At 40.1% G+C, this 22,058-nt stretch overlaps 1 protein-coding gene across 1 annotated transcript; it reads right to left on the bottom strand.

Annotated features, from left to right (window-relative positions):
* Positions 1-20,956, bottom strand: LOC117778930 (vasoactive intestinal polypeptide receptor-like). The gene is made up of 13 exons (XM_034614854.1): positions 20,752-20,956; positions 18,974-19,067; positions 17,131-17,244; positions 12,031-12,137; positions 11,813-11,910; positions 10,528-10,657; positions 7,398-7,551; positions 6,294-6,354; positions 4,008-4,074; positions 3,826-3,917; positions 3,493-3,622; positions 2,972-3,013; positions 1-2,510 (listed from the first exon to the last, which is right to left on the bottom strand). Exons 1-13 carry the CDS (start codon positions 20,806-20,808, stop codon positions 2,319-2,321), a joined length of 1,338 nt encoding a protein of 445 aa, XP_034470745.1. The 5' UTR covers positions 20,809-20,956; the 3' UTR covers positions 1-2,318.
* Between the last annotated feature and the right edge of the window lie 1,102 nt (positions 20,957-22,058).

Below are 22,058 nucleotides of genomic sequence, written 5' to 3'. Positions count from 1 at the left end.
ACAGTGCAAAAGGTTTTATTCACCTTCATCTGACATTTTGTTCAATAACATATTTACAGCTGATTCCACTGTACAGTACACAATATGTACACAACATGTACAACTTGACAAATAAGAGACACTTCATCAACTTTACTGACATTATAACAATAGCAATGAGGGAGAAACTCACATGTTTAAATGTAAACATTGATTTCCAGTTGACACCTGAGCGCTACAAGTCATCAACATAAAAGAAATTATAAACCAACTCATGAGGCCCATCTACAGTCTCATATACAAAAGCTGTGTGTGACATTAAGTCTGAGGTACTTTCAGTTAGTTTCATTTCAGTTTCAGTTCAACACACATGCACGGTACGACAAGAACAAGGTGGGAACTCAATTAAACGTTGAACACTATCGCTACTTGAACGTGAAAATTGTCTAATCCGATTATGTGGCTTCAAATGTAGGCCTGTGTATAAAGTGGTATGTGTTATGATAGCCTATGTCCACCCTGTTCACCACCATGCATGTTAGCATGTTCATTAGCATAAAGTAGGGCTGAGGCTGATGGGAATGTCTTTAGATTTGAGAGTGAACAAAAGATAAAAATTCACCTGATGGTGCTAAATAAAAACATTAATCATAACCATAGTTATGACAATTAATCCAAGTTTGTAACAAAATATTTAATGTGATCCATCCAGTAGATGTTTGAGATGTTTCACTTAAAACCACAAATGAACTCATGAACTTCAGGGGGAATTAAGTCAGGGGAATCACCAAGTCATTAGGATTCATCTCCTCTGAATCATCAACGTCTGAACAAACATTTCTGGGCAAACTACACAACGGTTGTTGAGATAATTCAGTTTCGACTAAAGTAATGTAGCAACCAACTGAGCAGGACATCAATGATGTAACAGTGCTGGAATGACAAAAAATAATACAATACAACATACTGTATGTAGTTAAAGTTACTAAAAATAAAGCAATACTACATACTGTATGTATTTAACCTTTAAAAACAGAGCAGATTAGACTAGACTGAATAGAATGGACTAGACTGGAACAGAATAGAATAGACTAGAATACATTAAAATAGAATTGAACAGACTAGAACAGAACAGACTAAAACAGAGTAGACTAGAGTAGAATAGAATAGCAAAGAACAGACTAGAACAGAATAGAATAGAACCAAAAAGACTAGACCAGTACAGACTAGACTAAAATAGAATAGAACAGGATACTAAAATCATTCCAAGTAAATGAATAGCTCTTGCACTTGTTAATTGTTGTTGCCACATATTAATTCCTAACGTGGTGCATTGTGAAAGAATAATCAAACACATCTGGTCCATTAGTGTCAGAACCAGTAAAAAACAATGTCTGTTAAGCGACCGAGCGCTCAGAAGAAAACTAAAAGCCTCGGGTAAACTGAGATAAATTTCACAAGCAGGAGCTACAGTCCCTCCTCAGGAATGTTATCCGGCAGTAACTCAGATCAGAGTGTATGTCCTGTGTAAAACTGTCATACACAGGACAGGGAGCGTCCTGTGTGCTGGTTGTGCTATAGATCCCTCCTCCGTATCTACTCTTTATGACAGCCTGACACTGTCATTACCATCGCTCCCCAAGGCAACTTGGACCATTAAGTTAAGTGCTCGGAGTCCTCTTGTGTAACAAACACATTTTCATAAACATGTTTCTTAAAGGACGCAGCTCGTCTCTGGCTCCATCTATTGCCTAACATCAGATGGAAAATGCAGGTCGGGAATCCCACCTCCTTTTAACTCACATCATGATCATGAGGATCTTTTTTCCCCCCCTCCCCTCTTAGTTCATGTTATTGTGACAATTGGTTTTCAACAACTTGTCAATAGTCAGCAGAGGGTGACTCATCATTTGACCTCAACGCAGCGGTACATCAGTGTGACGATGATCTTTATGTAGAGATCAAATTACCTGCCAGAGCAATGCGTAAAGCTCCCTAAACTCCACACTGTTTGTGAAAATGAGTGTCCCTGTTTTTCTTGCTGTTATTTCTCCATGTTAAGATAATTTTTTTTTTATCCCGTTCATTGAGCACGTGGAGCGTGGATGCTGGTTCAGGTCGTCTTTCTGCTCGAGGGAGAAAAACACTGAGCACTTGCCTCTGTTTTCCCTGACAGGCAATGGATCAAATTACAATGAACAAATATTAGCTTCAGCACTAAAATGTCATATTGACTTTCAGCAACCAATATCAACTGCATTGCATCAGTGAGCCACACATTCAGTACATAATGAAAGAAACAGAGAGAGAGAAAGAGGGAGAATAATAAACCGAGAGTTTCAGATGGTTGACAGTTGCTCCTGACATGCGGATGCCCGGCGAGTGGAGGGGCTGCATTTGGTCAACATGGTGATCTGGGTGCTGAAGTTGTTTCCGTTGCTGCCTATGGAGGGCTGCTGGTACTTGGTGTCAGCGCCCAGGAACCTCTGCAGCATCCATCTGCGCCACTTTCGCTTAATCTCCGACTGCACCTGCAGAGGAGAGAGAGACGAGGAAGAGGTAGGCAAACAGGATGAAGAGTTAAAGGTTGAGTGTGTAGAATTTATTGGTGAAGTTGCATGTTGCAGCTGAATACCCCTCACCCTCCCCTTCCGAACATGAATGAGAACCTGCGGTTGCCTTCAATTGTCATAAAAACTCAAAAGATGTTTAGTTTTTCCAGTCTGGACTACTGTAAAAAAACATGGCGGCCTCCGTAGAGACGACCCGCTTCCGATGTAAATATAACGTATTTAAATATAAAGGACCCATTCTTGGGTAAAGAAAACAACAATTTGTACAATTTAGTGAAAACATCACTAGGATTATTTTATATTCAATGTCTGCCAATCGATCCCTTTAACCTGAATCTTACACACTGAACCTTAAAGCGGGTATGATAGAGTGGGGAGGTAAAAGGACATTTAGCGTTTGTACGTTTGTGTTTACTCACCTCTCCGTTCAAAAAGCAGTACAGAACTGCAACGACAAACCCCTGTTGAAGAGAGAAGCAGATAATATGCACTGTCTGATAAGAACTGTGCAGTTGAAAATAAATACCAGCATGATAGTGATACAGCTGGGAAAACACTCAAAATGTTTGTGCATGAATAATGATCATGACCAGCTTTAGGCTCAGGCCGGAGCTTCATCATTTAAATCTCTGGGAAGTTTTCCCGTGAGATTTCATTCTGAGCTGCAACAGTTATAAATTAGGAATACTTTCCATTGCTAGGTTTCCACATTCTCACTTGGCTCTCAGCGTTTACAATCAATTTAATACTCGGTAAATCATCAACCTCATTATTCAACTGTACAAAATTAAACACGTCAGCTACGCAAACCATTTGTTTACTCAATCAGATGACCCAATTTCATTACTGAACTTTACTCAACTTTCAGTTTTTCTTCCTATCTGGGGCCGTACTTGATAAGGGGCTGCTCAACACCTTGTGTGCTGTCATGCAATGTTACCTGAAAGGAGCCCAGAATGAGATCGAATACCATCCTGACTTGAGGGTGGATGTGGTCTGGAATGAAGGCAAAAAGGATGTAGTTGATCCCAAAGAGAGGAATCAACAACAGTGTGGATTTAGCCAGTCTCCTAAAAAATAGAAAAAGAAGAAAGACAAGACAAGAGACTTCTTAAATCTCCCATCCATTCGAGGCTAGAGTATTAATGTATAGACTATTATAGCTCACCAATGGTAACATAAGGGCAGACACAAATATTCAAAAATCTATACTCTAACTCTACTGTATCCCATGCTCCAATAGAGAGGTTGACATTTGACAGTGAACACCTACGAGTACTGGTTGGATTCCTTTCTTCCGATGTCGGGGCAATTCATCTTCTGTCGCAGAATCCGGATTATACAAATGAAGAGGAAAAAGTTCCCCTGCCAAGACAATTAATTAATTAATTAATGCGATTGCATTACAGAGAGTTGCATGTAACATGTTACTTATGAAAAGGTGCCGAGTCTCACAAGTATGGTGACTAAGATAGGTGTTTTGATGATCCACCATGGACTGTCATCGATCGTCTCCCAGCATCTGTCAGTGGAGAAAAGAAAGTCAGAATGAATGTTTCTATCCATCCAACCATTATCTATACTGCTGAAGTGGAGCTGGAGTCAATCCTAGCCCACATTGGGCAAAAGGCAGGGTACACCCTGGACAGTTTGCCAGCCCATTGCCGGGTCAGCATACAGAGACACACAACCATTCACACTGAGATTCTCCAGTTAATCTTATCTCAATCTGCATGTCTTTCGACTGTGGGACGAAGCCAGAGTACCAGGGGAAAACCTAGACATGTGAAGAACATGCAAACTCCACACAAAAAGACCCCCAGACAAACTGCGATTCCAACCAAGAAAGTTAGGATAAATTATTTCTCCTAAAAATTTTTAAAGTTTAACTACCATTATTGTATACATTTAAAACACATTTATCCTTACAAAGCTTTATAAGAGAAAAAAGAGCTTGTTACATAGGTGTAGTGCTGATGGAGCCCACCAGAACAATAATCTTTCTTTCTCCAAGTAAGGAAATAGAATTGTTATGGAAGTCCTTATTCGGCTGCATATATATATTTTTAGCTGCTTGAAGATATGTCTCCTGTGTCATAACCAACAACCAATAAAAACATTCTCTAATCTTCTCCCTTCTACCATCTCTGTATTTTTAATGGCCCCGGTCATTTAGGTGCACATGAGAGCGCATTCAGTGTGTGCGTGTGTGAGCCAGGACTGGACTTGTTTCACCAACCTGACCCATGTACCCTTCCCACGTGCATGCGGATAAATCCTGGGCTTAATTTCTTTCGCAGTCCAACCCGGGGCTGTACCGGGATGAGTGCAACCCTCTGGGGGTATCATCATTTCTCAATGATCAGCTGGAGCAGCACAGTCTCCAAGGATACATTGAACAAGAACACAATCTTAACATGGAAACTAGATCCCCAAGATGTTGAACAAATATAGAGAAATTGCGTGCTCTGATGCATAGATATATATCATATTATATCATATATCTTATACAATATATATTATACCCAGCCTGGATAAAGCTGAGCTGGTGTAGATTAACTGTATCCATGGGCCCGTCTGTTCCCGACCACTGAGAAATGATGCTGCCTCCAGAGAGTCAGACTTCTCAGTATTACTAGTAAGAGGACTGGCTTCTTATTATAGACAGTATATACATATATACACATCACCCACCATGTTCAATAAGAGCAGAATCTTCAGAACATGAAAAAGAGCCATGTTCATTAATGTATCTCTTCTCTGCACATGTTAGATCATATAACAATATAGGAAGTTATCGCATAATAAAGTTAAATTGTTTGTGTTATAACAAGACACATTTTTGTTATTACAAGAAAATATTCTTGTTACATAATAATAAAGTTTCTTGTGTGGCTTAATAAGGTGAAAATATCTTGTTATAACAAACTTTATAACACACTAAGGCAAAAGCTTGTTCAACCCAAAGACACAAACTGAACAATGTGGTTCATGCAGTCCAATCCAATGAGGATTGCTCAGACCTTTCTTTTTCTGCTGTAGCAGTAATAACATTATGCACCTGCATACATGTGCCTTGTAGGTGTGCTCCGCTACTTAAACAAACATCACTACGCCTCTGCCTTTGGAGTATTTAAACCACATCTACAAACAAAATAATTTCGCTTCTGTTGTTTGTGAACTAACCAGCTAGTCAAATAAATGAATTGAAATATGAGATTCAAAAGCGGCTTAACCACATTGAATGACATGATGAAATGACACAAATGTTTAACTGTCTTGTAGGTTCTGGCGTGACTATAAAGCCAGTGGAAATTACACATACTGTAACTAGAAGGGCTCTCGGAGAATGCAAATCTCCGCCAAGGCAAACGGCCAATCTCGCCATGTTTAAGAAATGTCCCACCCATCCACAAAATTTCATGGAAATCAGTTCAGTCGTTTTTGAGAACATAACCTCCTTGGTGAAGGTAATCATTTATATATAGTAAAACACATTTAAAAAAAGTTTGGCCTCAAATAATTTGAAACAAATATGGTGTAACTGCATTTTGGCTTTACCATGAAACACTCATTTATTTGTGTGCTGCTCATCAATAGTTTAACAAAGAAGTCACCATTTGCAGTCATTTGCCTTCCTGCCAGTGGAAAGCTTTGAAATGAACCCATTTAATCTAAAGGGAAGGCTGGTGATATCCCTTTTATCAACAAGATTAAAGTCCAGACAAAGGAGTAACTCACCCAGGATCGTTTAAATATGCCTTGGTAATCACCCACGCCGAGATAAAGATAGTTGGAGCCCCTATAAACAAGACAAGACAATTTGTAAATTAAATCAACATTAAAATAATCTCAATGAGAAAATGTCAATTATGTCCACTGTGTTCAAACAAACATTACCAAATATGACATTGAGTGGTGTGTGCACTGTTAATCTTTTGGATGATTTTATTGCTTTAAAGTGAAATTGCATTTTGGATACGCTCATCATTTTTAACTGGAACAACATATTTGCTCTGTGCCAATATTGGCTCATGGGGGGTATCTGCAGGGAAGCTGCACGCTTGTTTCCACTTTCCTGCCGTCAGACGCAGCATCTCAGGCCTATTTATAGTCACTTTATTAGTGCGATGGGAAAAAAAGGGGAGAGAAAATTGGGGAGAGGTTGCTGAATGTTCATTTCAAAGCCAAGCAGCAGTGGAATTTTAGGACAAGAGGCCAAATTAAGTATTTGAAAGATGAAAGTGTTGGACAGAAATAGTGTCACGAGATGAATGCACTAAAGAGCTCAGCCAATTCTTCTGTATTAATACATGCACATTATGGTGAACCCTTACAAAAAGCCAGAGGTGTAGTGAGTGGACCAAGAGCTCAAAGGAGCATCCTTGCTGCCTCAGCAACCATTAGACTGATAGTAGAAGTTCAAATCCACATTGTTTGATCTGTTTTATTGAGACAATGTGTCTGCCATAAATTCAGAAATTATTTAAATGAGCTATAAGCAGCAGAAGCATAGCAGGACTGAATTATAACAAGAGCAGAGTGGCAACTGCCTGCTGCTGCTCATCTAAAGCTGGCAGCAGGACTCATTCATATGCAGATGGGAAGGCACAGCATTTCCCCCCATAGCTACAGCATTTATTAAACCTCACTTCCATTAACATATGATCACGTATGTTGTGGCTGTTGTAGTAGAGACACAACAGACTTTCAGGTTGCCCGATGATTGCATTTGACGATCTCTGGTTCCCACTCCAGGCAAATGGCTGGATCGAATGTCCTTGAAAATGAGCTTGTGCGTGCCATCACTATTCATAGACATATGGCATGGTAGCCAGCACGTACCCCATCCGACCAGGATGTACCACCAGAAGTACTTCCTCTCGGAGAAGAAGGAGACGGCTAACAGGGTGTGGAGGTAGAGGCCCTCCACCAGCAGCCAGAAGTAACTCGCCATGATGCCATACTGGAAGAAGACCACCACTGCCTTGCAGCCCACCTAAAAAACAGACCATAGTGTTAGTGGCTCATTGCTTTACCAGTGAATGTACACAAATTAAATTCTATCACAAGTCAGATGATGAAGACAAATTCGTTGCCGGCAGACGAGGCTACATGGAGAACGGTTTTAGTAAATTACTCTGAAATAAGTATTGATGTCAGATTCTGTTAGACTTGGCAAGTCACTAATCAAACGCAGCAGTGAGGAGACGTCATTATTACAATGAATATGAACATAATCTACTGTGAGTAGAGAAAATTCTACATGGGTTATGATTGTGCTGAATCTGATTATGCAAATAGCCTTCTAGACTGATTAAATCTGCAATCAAAGTGTATTTCAGATTCATATTGATGGTTTCAATCTCAAGTGCCACACATGGGAAGATACTGATGTTTGTGGCTCAGGGGGCGTAACAGATGCCGTCGCAATACCTGCTCTGCAAATGTTACTCAATAGGTCTGCAGTATGTGACACTATTTAAATAGTCTGCATTTATATTGTGCTTTTCTAGTCTTGACGACCACTAAAAGCTCTTTACAGTATAGTTCTATCAATCACCCATTCACACAGACATTCATACAATGCATCTACGTCCAGCACTTTCTCTATCACACATCACTCATACACTGCCGGCACAGCTATCAGGGGCAATTTGGTGTTCAGTATCTTGCCCAAGGGCACGCTGAATGGGGGAGAGTGGGATCGAACCGCTGACCTCAGTGGATGACTCGTTCGATCTACTGAGCCACAGCTCACAGAAACCACTGAACAATGGTAGAGGTAAAAATTCAGTGTCGTGAATATCTTCGCAGGGATATCTTTTACTGCTTATGAACTTAACTTTCTATTTGTATTAGGAAAATTATGCTCTGGATGTGGTTCAACATGTTGTGGCATACATTTATTTGGTTTGTTGCTGCAAATAATTGTAGGATAAGTTAGCCATCTCCTGGTTACAGCTTCCGATTTAACATTAAAAGGGAAATCAGTGTCCTGGCACATCTTTGTAGTCATGCATCCTCTCTTTCACTGGTCCCTGTCACTTGATGCAGTCTCTCCCTGCTGAAGGTTGCTTTGCATTTTCTTCTTAAAGAAGTGAAACCATATTCTCTGAGATTGCACCAAGATAAATGTACCAGTGTATTGTCGAGGTGGATTGACTTTGTCCACAGACAAGACTTTACATGACAGATGAGTGCACAACATGAATTCTACTCTTAGTCCCAGTTGTGTTTTACTTTGTGTTGGTTATAGTAAAGTTGGTATCAGAAATGAAAGCCAATGAAAAATGTAACCTTGTTTTTTATGATGTATATCTGTAAAAAACAGGCACGAAGTAAAACATTTGTAATAGTCTGTTGCAAAACCTCTGATTGCCAATAAAAAGCTAAATGGAAACCCCAACCAAAAAACTGAACGTCCTCCTCAGATGTGCTTCATATTCTAAGGTAATTCAGTATAATATTGAGCCTATTGATCTTTGTCATTAGAGCTGAAATCTTTGCGATATAATGAAAACCACAGTTTTACCAGCATGGAAACACATGTTACTTGTATTAGTGTAACTTGATTTCTTCCATCACTGGCCCAATGTTTTTGTTGTAATCTCTGCATTCTAAAAATGTCTGCCTTGTTTGATCCTGAACTAGTGCAGTGCCCGTTGTAAACCTGCTAGTTATTCCTTAGTGAGTCCTCTTCAAACAGTTCCACAATATAATGTCACCTTTTCTATGGTGCAGAGTGACGTTAGAACAGTTTGTGTTGATCCCACATGGTTAATCTGCATGTGAAGATTTTATAGTCAATGTTTTTCATAATATGAAACTGAATTTGCTTAATTACTATTCACGTATGTGGCTTTGATACGTACACGTTGTAATGATTTACCGAACTGGTTATTTTTACATACATAGAATGTCGGTTATTTCATAAGTCTGTTAAGCAATTCACACAATCTTTAAACCTGCAAGTTCACAACTTTTCAAAATAAAGTTTTGTAATTCTGCTCATTAATCATTGCAGCAACAAAACAAACATTGTGCTTTTTAGTTCCAAGGTTGTTTATAAAGGTTTTGTTCTTTGCAGGAGTTTTAGGAATTTGCATTCTTCCAAATGATATTTTAAATTAGGTTTTTCCAGTTTGACATCATCTCTGTTACCCTGTCATGTGTTGCTTTCTACAAAAAAAATTCCGTCTTCACTAAATTAAGAGTTGAGAGAGTGAGCAGCTGTGTTAGGACAATCTGTGTACCCTGAAGAGGAAATATCTGAATTAAGCCATTAACGATCGGTTAGAGACAGTGAAGCAGGTGATTTACAGTCTGCTGATCTAATCCTCTCTTGTGATAAAACAGTAGATTCAGCTGGAGCGAGATTTGAGCCTACACCATTGACGCTGGTGACCTGATCAATCAAATAAAATAAAAAAAGCCTCATGAAAGTGGAACTAGATCCTGGAGTTTATCTGGCTCCTTATCTCACATACAGCACTTACGATACTTTAACGATCATGTGGCTCGAGACACGTTGATCAAAACTCTTAATGTGATTTATTGACAAAGCTGTCTGTTGTTCAGGTTTATGTTCGGCAAACAGGAACTCTCACAACATCCTGCTGGACACATGAATGGGGAAATGGCACATAAGGAGTGGACGCCACTCAGCAAACAGTGCTACACCCAGGAGCACTTGAGCTCTCGCAGGTTAAGTAAACTCTGAGACAAAGATTTAAAGTCAGTAAAGTCTGCGTGCGTGAGTAATTAAATAGATGCAGTACAAAAACTTCAGTGCTGCTTGCTTTCAATTGAGGAGTTAACTTGATCTACGTGGAGCAGGACCTTTGATTATACAGGGAAGAAAATCGATAAACTGTGCGGCTTTGCTAATAAAACCGACATATTGGCGAATGAGGCGGGAGTGTTCAACAGCACGGAGAGAGAGGGGTGTGGGGGGAGTGTAGAGCGCTCTCACAGATGATTGGCAGTTTTCTGTCTCGCCAACATCGTACAGAACCACGTCCTTGATGAACACCGCTACGGCCTTCAGTATGAAAGACACAAAGAGATGCATGTGGATGCAGTTTCTCGTGCAGTGCAGCTTCCTGTAAATAAATAAACCAGACAAATTAAGTCTACTTTTAAAACTTCAAGTCTATTTAAAAGCAAGTACTTACTTTAACACAAGCTGAAAAGTTAATGTGATTTAACTGGACTTTGAGTACATTGTCCATTTGTCCATATATTTGTACTTTCACTTAAGTAAAAGCTTTCAGCTCTTCCTCCACCATTATATGTAGTGAACAGTGTAGCCATTATAAACACTTACTGTACATGACTCATACCCTGTGATGGGCTCCTACTGTGCTGAACCATGCTGTTTTCTAAATGTCAAGTCATCTGTATCTGTTTCATACTTCCTATGGAATTCATCTTCCAGTTGAAACATATATTTATCAGGCAGAAAAAAAGTGAAAAACTCATGACTTGACATCAGAACAGAAGTAAACATGGACAAATCAGGCGTTTTTCTCTGAGAAAAATGTCACTAATCTAAATTTTCTCTGCTGGATGCTTTCCAACAAATGCCTTCCCGGTGAGCTTATGATTGGAGGGTGAATTGTGTAAACCCATCAGGAGAGTTGGCCCAGAAGAAACGGGCGCGATGACACACAACATCGGCCAGCTGCCTGAACACCGCGGCTGCAGCTGAACATAAACAGTCAAACGCTGTTCACATCCTGTGTCTCTGCTCACATGTCCAAACCATTGGCATTTCTTAAGGCCGAGGAGTAAACACATCCCCTGTTGTTTAGCCCATAACACACAAACAGTCCGAAAGCAAACACACCCAAATGAAGAGTGGGGCCTTTAATAGAAGCTACACACCAACCTCATAAACCTATTCTAATGATGCGTGCTGTTCCATGCCAACATGAACACATATTTTCTCTCTGCAACCATATAGGACTGATGGGAACACGCTGTGAACAACAGCAGCTTGTCTTAAGTGCATGGACTTTATGGCCACTTGCACTCGACCACTTTGCTTGAGAGATGCTGCAGCAGCAGATCGTGTCAAATTTGAACAACAATTTCTTTTTGTCAGTCACATTACTGTGTGAAAAACACAGTAAAACTTCTATAAAATGCAGGAAGTACGGTGTGAAACCGGAATTTTATTGTTGTAAATGATGGAAAAAAGGTGTTTGATTGCCTTCATGCGGGGACATTAGGGGAGGATTGATGGATCTACTTACCGAAAGAGACACAGTATGATGATGGCAACCGTGAGAGAGATGAGCGACACGCTGTGGCCAATGGTGTAACCCACTTTGATGGCGGTGAAGAAGTGTCCCTGCAAAGAAAAGTTACACAAACTGAAAACAAATCATCTGGAGTGACAATTAACTTGTCGACCACACAACCATAGGAACATGGGGCCATTGTGGGGGTTTAAACTGGTTGCCATACTGACCGTATTATCATCAATGGTGCTGTTGGGATTGTATCCGCAGTCCATTATGTAGGAGTCCATGCTGATCGGGGTCCAGCCGTCCTCAGTGCAGGTCTTTGACAGGTTACCTAATGAGCAGAGGGGCAGAGGGAATACTCAACATTACTCTTATAGAATACAATTAAGCTGAAGCTGTGGCAGCTTCAGTGTGTTCCAAATAAATGTGTAATGTATTACTGTGTGTGTGTGTGTGTGTGTGTGTGTGTGTGTGTGTGTGTGTGTGTGTGTGTGTGTGTGTGTGTGTGTGTGTGTGTGTGTGTGTGTGTGTGTGTGTGTGTGTGTGTGTGTGTGTGTGTGTAAGAGAGTGTGTTTGTGTGTGACCTGCAAGGCAAAAACAATGCTCACAATTAATTATGTCACTCTGAGATGCATGTGTCTCAGTGGAATACTCTCATATACAAAAAGGAAGTAGAAGGAAAGAGTGAAGGGGATCAGTACGCCCCACTGGCTCAGAGATGCCAGGACTGTTCCCATGTGTATTTGCCTCCATATGTTTCTTAAGAAGACTGCCAGGTTGCACACACACACACACACACACACACACACACATGCACGCACACACACCAGGTGGCCAACAGTGGAGCAGAGAGATATTTTTACACTGGCCTGCCCATGCCCTTTTGCTGGCTGGTAATGAAAGTAGAACAAAATAGAACAGAGCAGAGTTGAGTGAGAGAGAAAAAAGTGAATGAAGGGTTAGGGTTCGGGTTCAATCCTAACCCCATATTCCCTTCCTTAAATTATTTATATACAGCTGCATCAGAGTTAATGAGACAAAAAAGGAAAATTGTAATCTTGGGATTGTTTAATGTCTGTATCACTTAAAAACAAGGACACAGATACAAATTTTATTCAAAGCTAATTCAGTGAAAACAACTGAGATGTATTAGGACCTCCTCGTTAGTTTTAATGACCGCATCTATGTGCAGCACTACATCAATATCAGAATCAGACATCTATCACACAATGAAATTATAAAAAAATTAATAAATGAGAAATTGACTTGAGTACAAACAAGTACTTCATGGGTATAAACATGATCTAAATGAAATCCATTGTTTTTCATATTTAGGTCATGTTGCAGACAAAGATGTGTTGCAGAAGAGTTGTCAGGAGTTATCAGACTTTTATACTGAAAATTCAACAAGTAAATGCCTCACTATTCAGATGAGGCACTAATCATTAATAAGACGTCTCTGTGATTTAGCTAAGTCTCTTATTGTGTCACATTTATTTGTTGCATTTCTCCATTTCCTATCCTGTAAATATAAGAAAATAAGCTGTGTGTGTTGGCGACAATTTAATCCGCGTGCTAAATGCAAGTGTGGAAATCTAAATGTAGAACATTCCTCACATTTCCCAACCATATCGCTGCACAAGCCACTATCAAATCAAGACCGTGTTGGGAAATGACCAACAATCCAAAGTCTTAGAATGTATTTGGCATTAAAATACGGTCAGCTCACAAATACCTGAGTGGCGTATTGCAGAGAAGACGAAGGCTTAGCCTCCTCAAACAACATGACAAGACACAAAGGCGATGATAAGCCCCTGTTGTTTCAGTCCATGCCACCACTGGATTTGGCTTGTTTGAGGGATTGCCAGAAGAATGCTTTCATCATCCCCCAAAACATGACAGCAAGGATTTTCAGAGTAATGCACGACAACCAGGAGAACTCAAACAAGTTAATCACCCCATCATCGGTTTGATTTCCAGGATTTTTATATATGTGCTTTTCTGTCAATGTTAAACAGTCAAATGCTTTATCCTTCCTAATTATAACTCGGAGGAAGATTCATATTAGCTTGCCATGAACAGCTTGAGCTCAGCTTAATATTGTGGCATGAAGGTGAAGCCACTGAGACCGAGACTGAGTCACACTGAGCCTGAAGAGAGGGTGAGTTGCTCGTCTTATTAAAAGAGATGAATGACTGTATGTTTGCGTAAGACCCACTAGGAGTTCATGAAAATAGCAAACTCTATCTCAACAAAATTTATGACTTGGCCCCTGAATCTCTGGCGCCATGTTTCTGTTCCTTGTTTTTTTTGTTGTTGTGTGAAATCAATGGCTCGAGATGTGTCAATAATCTCTTTCACAACTGTTAAATTCACAAGAAGGGCAACTTCTTGAAAACTATACATGATTCTCTAAAATGCTTCCCTTCTCAAAGTTCTGAAACCTGAAAACAGGACACTAGTACACAAACAAGGCTGTTTCACTTGGTCCCTGACATGCTCACACTTGGAGATGAAAGGCTCTTACCTGTCTCCAACAATAATTTACAATGCAAATAATCTGACTGTTTATCAACCCCTAATTAAGTCCTTGCTACATGACCTAAGAGCGGATCAGGTTTAACCAGCAGAGACCTGCACTGATTTGCTGATTTACTGCATAATTTACATCATGCACATCAGTGGAGCAGAGGTCACTTACAATCCCCCCCGTCTTTCTTGTAAGGCCTCTGCACGTCATTCTGGTCCCTTGAACAGCAAAGGCCTGTTGATCCTGTGAACCTCTGACATGTCTGCAAAATATACTTCTGCCTTCAACCCCACAAATCTGGCAATTCCACATCTGTCTCTCTCTTTTCCCAGGAGAGCATTCCTCTCTCAGGTCACACCATCTCCCATCTGGGTCACATCACTGCTCCCCCCCCAAAAAACGTCTTTCTCCACATAGAGCGTTGCTTACTGATAGTAAGTCTTTGGTTCGAGTTCCTTCCTATGCCCTGAATACGATTGGGGGGAAATACTGGTTAGTGTACATGGGGAGAGAGCCACCTCAGGCAGGTTCAATGTAAAAGCACTGCAGTCACTAACAGCTGGAATCTGTTGACCACACCTTACACTTGTTCATAGTACAGATAAGGCTGTGGGTATCTGATTTTGGGAACATGTTTTTATACAAATATTAACACATCCAACGCAAAGCAACATTAGCATTACATTAACATTACCACCGACAAGGAGGTTATGTTTTCACCCCTGTCCATTCTAGTTTGAAGGGTTTTTTTCAGATATCTTTATGAATCTGCACCAATATTCACTTTCGTTTTAGTCGTTTTTTAACATCTACCTGTACTGACACAAAATATGGCTCTTTAGCCACCAAATGCTGCAGCACTGCAGTAGCTTATCACCAACCTTGTCTGTATTAGGTACAGGTTTCAGTAAGGTACTTACTGAAAACAGCTGCCACCTCCTCCCTTAAACAAGGTTCATGAGAGCAATTACAGTTTGTGGGCCATAAACTCAAAACAATGCTAAAAAGCTAAACAGCTCTTTAGAGCTGATAGAAAATGCAGAGTTGATGCAATTCTCTGTAGGTTTTGTCACTATGACTGACACATATACAGGAGATATAAACACAGGTTTTGACCATATAAAAAAACAGCAGCATTGTAAATGCAACAACAACATATTATTACATGAAAATGTGATATGGTGAATTTGTTTAGCATTCATTTGGACCTGTTGTTTCTGTCCATAGGATGCAGGTAAGCCCAACATTTTTTTATTTTAGATTTGTTTAGGTCTTCACCACCTGAGGGAACTATATAGATGTTAAATGCTGCAATATCTTCACAAGCAAATCACTTTGCTGTTGCTGATTGGGCCTGACCCTGTAACGTACAGTGACTATATCAAAACAAAAACAATGCCTTTTTTTGGTAGTAAAAAACTATGCTATGAGATCAGTGAACCAAAACAATGAGCTAAAGATGCTAAAATACCAAGGGAACTGTACAGTTGTTGTAATGCTCTATGGATTCATCAATATCACTGGCACACATACAGTACAGTGCACATACAGTAGCTATTTAATTGGTTGTAAATATTTAAAAAAACTGATGAGTGTTCCTTGAAAGGACCATGTCCCTGAGTCAGTGTTCTCTAAATACAAATACAAAACTGCATCAACTCTTACAGCATAATTACACTGAGGAGTCCCGTGGTAATTAATGACAAATGGAGATATACGTGAAATTCAGGGGGGAATAATCTCAGGAAGTACTGTACAAACACATGTTAATTCATCCTGTAAATTCTCAAGAGAGTGGTTTCCCTTAGCGATACATAATTCGTACTGCTTCCCTGTGAGGCTTCTCATAGATAAAACCAGGACAAACATATGTTGTGGGTGGATGATGCCAGGATGAGAAGTTTGTCTTTTTTGGCTCGGCTGTGCCATGTGTTTTGAGTTTTACGATACTCTAAATTATGAGATGGGAGGTCAGGAAGCATAGAAACAACAGGGGATCATGGGCAACAATGACATCATGAGAATAAGTTGTTAAGATGCCATCTGTACTTCATAATTTCTACTTTTGGTCTCAAATATGGAGCATTATGATGCCAATAGAGATTCAACAGCAGATGACAACAACAAATGAGAGGTTAAAGGGATAGTTCCCCGAAAAATGAAAATGCACTCATCATCTACTCACCACTATGCCGATGGAGGGGTGGGTGAAGTGTTTGAGTCCACAAAACATTTTTGGAGTTTATGTGGTAAACAGTGTTGCAGCCAAATCCAATACAATTGAAGTAACTGGGGACCCCAAACGTAATGAGTGAATTTAGATTTTTTTTTTTGGTGAAATGTCCCTTTATTGTAGGATCAAGATGAGCAGAATTTCTGTCATTATCTTATACAGTATGAGACACATAGTCAGCTGATCCATGTCATTATAAAAACATGGATTAGAGCATTTGCTAATTGGTTTGTTCAGTTGCGAGCCCATTTATCTTTCCTACTTTTCATTTTCCTTCTTATCTACAAGGATGGCACTGACCATTACTTCACAGATTTTCTCAGACAGGTGTCACCATTTCAATAAACCTCATTGAGGAGAGAATGTGAATTAAATTCTAAATCTCAGTGCCAGTGACCCCTAACTTTGCATGATTGCAAGATCTACCTTAACGTTTCTACCAGAAGGCCTCACAAACCTCTGAGATTACGGACCATCACACAAACCAACACAGAGTAGTCACTTGATTGTCTTTTCGTTATTTCACACACAAACAGCCTATTTAGCAAATGTGATTCTTACGTGTAAGGACATCCCTGGAGAAGTAGAAGAGGTATTTGGGACAAGGGATGGTAACCACCTCTCCGATGTCAGCACTGGGCCAGCAGGTGATCTTGTCCCACGTCCCACTGCAACCTGACAGAGAGAGCGAAACAACATTTGTCAAACATGAAGATGCCATACAATCGAAGAGAACACGCTTTCAACACAAGATTTTGGACAGAAAGTGTTTGATGCTGTTGTAACATTAATCAGGTCCACAGACAAACAACAGTCTGATTAAAGGTGGAGCACTGAAGTTCCCATGGCAGCCACAGCGTGTGAGCTCAGGTCAGCTGTCGTTACAGCCAGGCTGGGTTCCAAACAGCAGATGACCAAAGTTAACACGCAGCCAACATGACTAATAAAACAGCTCCCTGTGCTTCGTTACACATTATCATTTCAACATATAGTGTGTTTGGTCTCTGGATGCAGAATCAGGTCACAGCACTTGAAAATCAGCACCTGCGCAACAGTTTAACAACATGATAAATCAGTTGGCCAAGTGAGATATACAACATCACCCGGAGTATTTACCTGCATTTACATTTGATTAAATCTATAGCGTGCAACGTGATATTTAAATGAAAAAATAATTAGTATTTAATGACTTTTACTGTGTGAAAGCAAATACAGTCTCCTGAAACCTGCAGTTCGGAAAGACAGTGTTAACGTTACACTGGCAGGTAATAGAGGCTAAACAAAGTAGAGTCATCGCCCTATAGAATATAAATGTGTGCTGTAAGTGCGCAACACTCCACTTAGCAATGTGTAATTTTTTTAATGAAAATGTCCTTTTGTGCACAGTTTTTTGAATAATTTACCTGCCTATAAACAGTCTATATATGCATATATACATATATTTATTTCAATATCTCTTGATAGCAATGCACTTATACAGCATAAAACCTTTTGCAATTATCCTGCACCACTGCACTTTACTTAAAGGACAAGTGTGTAGAATCTAGTGATATCAAGTGGTAAAGTTGCATGTTGCAGCTGAATACTCCCTTACCTCAGCCTCCCCTTCTTAACATTAAGTGGAACCTGTGGTAGCCTTCAGTTTTCATAAAAACTTAAAAGATGTTTAGTTTCACCAGTTTGGACGACTGTAAAAAACATGGCAGCCTCCGTAGAGAAGACCTGCTCCTGATGTAGATATAAAGTAATTAAATAAAAAGGCCTATTCTAGGGTAAAGAAAAAAACAATTTGTAGAATTTAGATGAAACACACTAGTAAAAACATCACTAGAATTATTTTATATTCAATTTCCACCTATAGACGTAAAACTTACACACTGGACCTTTAAGTACATTTTTCTACAAACAATATTTCCATCTGTAGTGAAAGGTTTATATTATGTACTAATTCTCTGCATTTTTATTTTATTTTGTATTTTTATATAATTTTTTACATATTCTATTGCCTTTTTCCTTCACCTGTCTACCTCATTCTGAAGTTGTGGCGTGTTGGATCGTGGGATCAATACAGTGTCATCTTACCTTTATTTCATCTGCAATTAATCGAAAAGACAAATCTGTTTCATTGTTGCACACCCACTGCTGTGTTCATCTTCAAAGCATTTAGTGTTAATGGAAGATGAAGTGTGATCACTTTGAAACTAAACGTGAGCACATGTGACAACAAGTGGCTGGCTTTAGGTGAAAAACACTGTTCAACCATGCTCAGTGTAATGTGAAGCCAGAGGGGAGGTTTGAACAGCTTCTGTTGTCTTTAGAGCTTGTTGTGCCACTTTGGTGAATTTAGCAAATTTCAACAAGAAAGAATGTGCAGCCAAGACACATGCACACAAAACCCACATACCTGTTGTTCTGTTCTCAATCTGAGCCTCACACGCGTCTCTCTCTTTGTCTATCTCCCTCATCATGTCGCACATCTGATTCTGCACTGAAAACACCTGTGGAGAGAACATTTTAAACATGTTTTCTGTGCATCTCTGAGGTGACACTTCATTTGTCTGTTAGGAAAAGAGTTGTACAGCTTGAAACAGTGCTTCACACATGAAGGTAAGCGCAGCCATCGTCTCCCCTGAAGTCCGCCCGAGAAGAACCAGCCGGAGCCACCATTAATCTCTCCAACAGGCACACATGGCAGACACAAAATCAATCTCTTGCCGGTGATTCAACAGTCATATTCCGTAGATTTGCATATTTTTAAATTGTGGGGAATCCTCAGGCATGAATTGGTTCCATATGAAGCTGAATCCATGAGGGTTTATCACCAGGGCATACAGACACCCTCTGCAGGACCACAAGATTTATTGCTGTTACTTAGGTGGATGAGTCTCTCTCTCTGTGGACATTAATCAGACTGGTAGTATGTGGCTATTGTAAACCAGAAAATGACTCCATATGACTCCAGCCTCTCTCCTCGCCACACAAGGTGACTCCCCCCTTTAAATTATGATTTATCTCACTCCTCGGGCCATGTCGCATGTCCTGTGATACTTTGGACTATGTGACTGCAGAACATGCTGTCAGTGATGGATCAGTGGTGCCTTCAGCGTTGCAAGCTGGAGTATCAGGAGAAAACGTCCTGCACTCCATCATCATGATGATCATCATTACTTGTACCTTCCTCACCCCGCACAACACTTCCCATCATTTCCCTCACTTGATTTTTTTATCACTGCTGGTATGGAAACATGGGTGTGTGCAAATGCTCATATAAAAGCCAGGTTGCTATTCTGAGGGATTTGACCTCCCCATTGAATTCCAGCATGAATCATACATGCTTCTCTACAGGAGACAGTTTGTGGATAAAGACAGTAGAGACCAGAGAGTACAGAGACAGACAAAGGAGGTCGTTGCCATGGCGTCCCTGTTGGGAGACAAGCGGCCACCTTTAGTGGCTTCAGCAAGGACATAAAACACATGAGTGTCACTGAGGAACAATCACAATGTTCTGTTCGGTGTAAAATGTCATTAAGAAGCTGCTGGCTTCGTCTGTGGTGCCTGAGGAGACACACGCAAGACAGATGCTGAACCTGGAGAGAAGAGTGTGAACATGTCAGAAAACAGTGCTGATGCTGTAGGAAGTGTTGGGGACTTTAAACTTTAAAAAATGAAAAAGAGGGCTGGGGTTTCTGCTCCCCCTGCCCATCCACATGTTCCTATGGTCTCTCTCTCCTCTCTTCCCCGTTTTTCTTTGCTCACCCTACCGGTCGAGGAACTGGTTCTGCTGGAGGTTCTTCCAGTTAAAAGGAAGTTTTTCTCTCCATAGTCCCCATGTGTTTGCTCATTGTGGGAACTGTTGGGTTGCTTTGTGATGTTGTAAGGTTTCTACCTCACTAAGAAAAGTGCCTTGAGATAACGTATATTAGGATTTGTCACTATACAAATACAATTTTACTGCATAATGGCCAGTGACATCGAGCTCCCCACCGGTGCGCAGCGCATCCAAAACTGGGTTTGGAGAGCACCGGCGTGCGCACCAACTTCCACTTATAGAAAACTCACCACTAGAATAATATGTGTTAACCTTTCATGGCCAAAATTAGGAGAGAAGCCGATAGAGAATCTGAAAAGCAGCACAAGTTGAAGTCATGAGGAAAAAAAGTCAAAGTGATCGAATATACTCACGGGCTCCAGAAACATGGAGAAAAGGAGAAACATCCCCTTTGAAACGTCTCCCGACATATCCGCCAAAGTATTTTATTTCGGTTAGTAAAAACGTATTAGATGTTAGATACAAAATTATTTGGTAAAAGAGGTGAAAATCTAGTAATAATCCTCCGCTGGTTTCTGTGCGTCCCTTTACTGACTCCGTGCGTTCTTGCGCACTGAAGTGAAGCGAATTGCTGCGCTCCTGAAACCCTCCTCCTCCTCCTCCTCCTCCTACCTCTCTGCCTTTACCTTGAACAACTTGCAAATAACCAATGAAACATCATCTGTGAACGTCAGTGGATGAGGGCGCAAACACGCAGCCAAGAGAGAGAGAGAGGGAAACTAATACATGCCTTTGTGTCATTGTGTACAGCCTGGGATCAGCATAAGCATTGTCATCATCATTATGACGTGTAGTTGCTTCACGGATTGAAGAATTTGCAGAAAAAATATGATCGGTAGGTTTAATACAATACATTGTTAAAGATTAAACTGATGGTTCTCAGGTTACAAAAAGAGCTTAAGGTTTCAGAGTTTAAACACTTTCACTTCCAATGTGGTTTTATCTAAATAACTTCAATGTCCAAACTGTTTCTTAAAGATTTAAGTCCATCAATGAAAACAGATTTGTGTATCAGATCGAATTATTCATATCAGTATCCCCCAGATTTATCTTGTGGCACTTTGGAGGAAGCCTGGCCCCAAGAGGAACCATAGGTTCTCCAGTGGTTTTTCAGCCAAGGACCCCCTCCCTACTAGATACAAAATATTCAGTGGACCCTCTCATGTATGTCCCTTGGAATAATTTGACATACTTGACACAGGGCATATATTTTTTACAATTCTTTGTGAAAGATCAACATAAGAAAAATGTCTTAGAAAGATATAAGACATGTATTAAAAATATTTTTACTATGTCAACACAGAATACCCTTATACCTAGTAGCCTAATATAAATGGATCAATCGGTAAACTTTTTCATGGACCCCCGGGGTCTACAGACCCCCATTTGAGAACCACCGCTATAAACTACCAAACTGTAGATAATAGTCCTTTACAGCTACAATATATAAATTCCTATACATTTTTTTAAAGATACATCTCTGATAATACTTCGGTACATTTACTTGAATACGATTTTTAAAGCAGTAATGTAATTCAATATTTGTTACATTGTTGTATTGGTAGCTACGTTTTTTCAGCAAATGGCCTGCAAGTAGGCTACTTCTTCCATACAGTGCTTATATATAAAGCAATTTATATACACAGCTATATACACTGCT

Source organism: Hippoglossus hippoglossus, chromosome 17 (genome assembly GCF_009819705.1).
Source record: "Hippoglossus hippoglossus isolate fHipHip1 chromosome 17, fHipHip1.pri, whole genome shotgun sequence".
Lineage (NCBI taxonomy): Eukaryota > Metazoa > Chordata > Actinopteri > Pleuronectiformes > Pleuronectidae > Hippoglossus > Hippoglossus hippoglossus.
The sequence above is the reverse complement of the archived record's forward strand: the minus strand, read 5'-3'. Positions and strand labels throughout refer to the sequence as shown.

Bases quoted from the DNA above. Each gene is read 5' to 3' on its own strand.
- LOC117778930 (XM_034614854.1), bottom strand. From the start codon at position 20,808: ATGTCGGGAGACGTTTCAAAGGGGATGTTTCTCCTTTTCTCCATGTTT. The intron at 11,911-12,030 runs GTCAGTATGGCA...TTTTCTTTGCAG, and splicing joins GCACCATTGATGATAATACG to GGACACTTCTTCACCGCCAT. The intron at 10,658-11,812 runs GTAAGTAGATCC...ATTTATTTACAG, and splicing joins ATCATACTGTGTCTCTTTCG to GAAGCTGCACTGCACGAGAA.